This window comes from Arachis ipaensis, chromosome B10 (genome assembly GCF_000816755.2).
Source record: "Arachis ipaensis cultivar K30076 chromosome B10, Araip1.1, whole genome shotgun sequence".
NCBI lineage: Eukaryota > Viridiplantae > Streptophyta > Magnoliopsida > Fabales > Fabaceae > Arachis > Arachis ipaensis.
The window spans coordinates 23,833,470-23,834,315 of NC_029794.2; the positions used below are offsets into that span (position 1 = coordinate 23,833,470).

The 846-nt window shown below is 30.4% G+C and overlaps 1 protein-coding gene across 1 annotated transcript in view; it reads right to left on the minus strand.

Moving 5' to 3' along the window:
- LOC107621543 (transcription factor ICE1) overlaps positions 1–759 on the minus strand; it is a 2,789-nt gene extending 2,030 nt beyond the window's left edge. Inside the window, exons 1-2 of the mRNA XM_016323567.2 lie at positions 453–759; positions 182–307 (exon numbers count right to left, since the gene is read on the minus strand). Coding sequence (XP_016179053.1) covers positions 182–307; positions 453–533 — 207 coding nt within the window. The 5' untranslated portion in view covers positions 534–759. The remainder of the gene's footprint in view (positions 1–181; positions 308–452) is intronic.

Sequence of the window (846 nt, forward strand, 5' to 3'; positions counted from 1 at the left end):
TTTGTACTTTGTACCACCTTTCAAGTAGTTAGTAAAAGTTAAACTATGTACACTAGCGGTGAATTTTTTAGTTAATAAATGTATAAAGTTATTATAAGCTAAGATTTGTAACTACAGAGGTAGAGGTGTTAAACTCTTTTTTTCTTTTTTCTTTTACTTGAGAAAATATATATATACATACCATAGGCAAAGGATTTTGGTGAGTGGATGTTTGTGCAGCCGCCATGTCTTGATTGAGTCTTTCTACTTTTTGCTTTAGATCTCTGATGTACTTTGATGCATCGATTATAATCGACGTCTTGTTAAGCTGCCACATATATATAACAATTATCAATCAATATTTTTCAATATCTAATAATTTTGAATATATCCAGATATCTATGGTAGAAAATAAAGACATGTAAATTTAGGAAATTGAATGAAATTAGAAAGAAGAAAAAATGAATAATTACAGCATGAGAGTTAGTAATGGAACGAAGAAGTTGCAGCTTCTCGTGCAATAGTGCTGCTCTCTTTTGCTCTCTAGAAACCATGAGAGAAGAGTGAGTTGTTTTCTGTTTCTTCTGTTTTGCTATATATATCAACTTTTGCAGATCTCTATCTGAAGCTGTTTATATATAATTAGAGAGCTACGAACTTCCTATAACGGAGACCTCTCATCAAACAACACTACCTACTTCTATTTATTTATTTATTATTGTTGTGTTTTCTTTTTCTTTCTTGTTTCTCACATGACTGCCTAAGTTTCTTCACAATGAATATACTATATAGGCTCTATCTCTTCCTCCACTATTTTACTAAAATACCCTCTTTTATTTCTAATAGTAAAAAATTTGAGTCCTCATA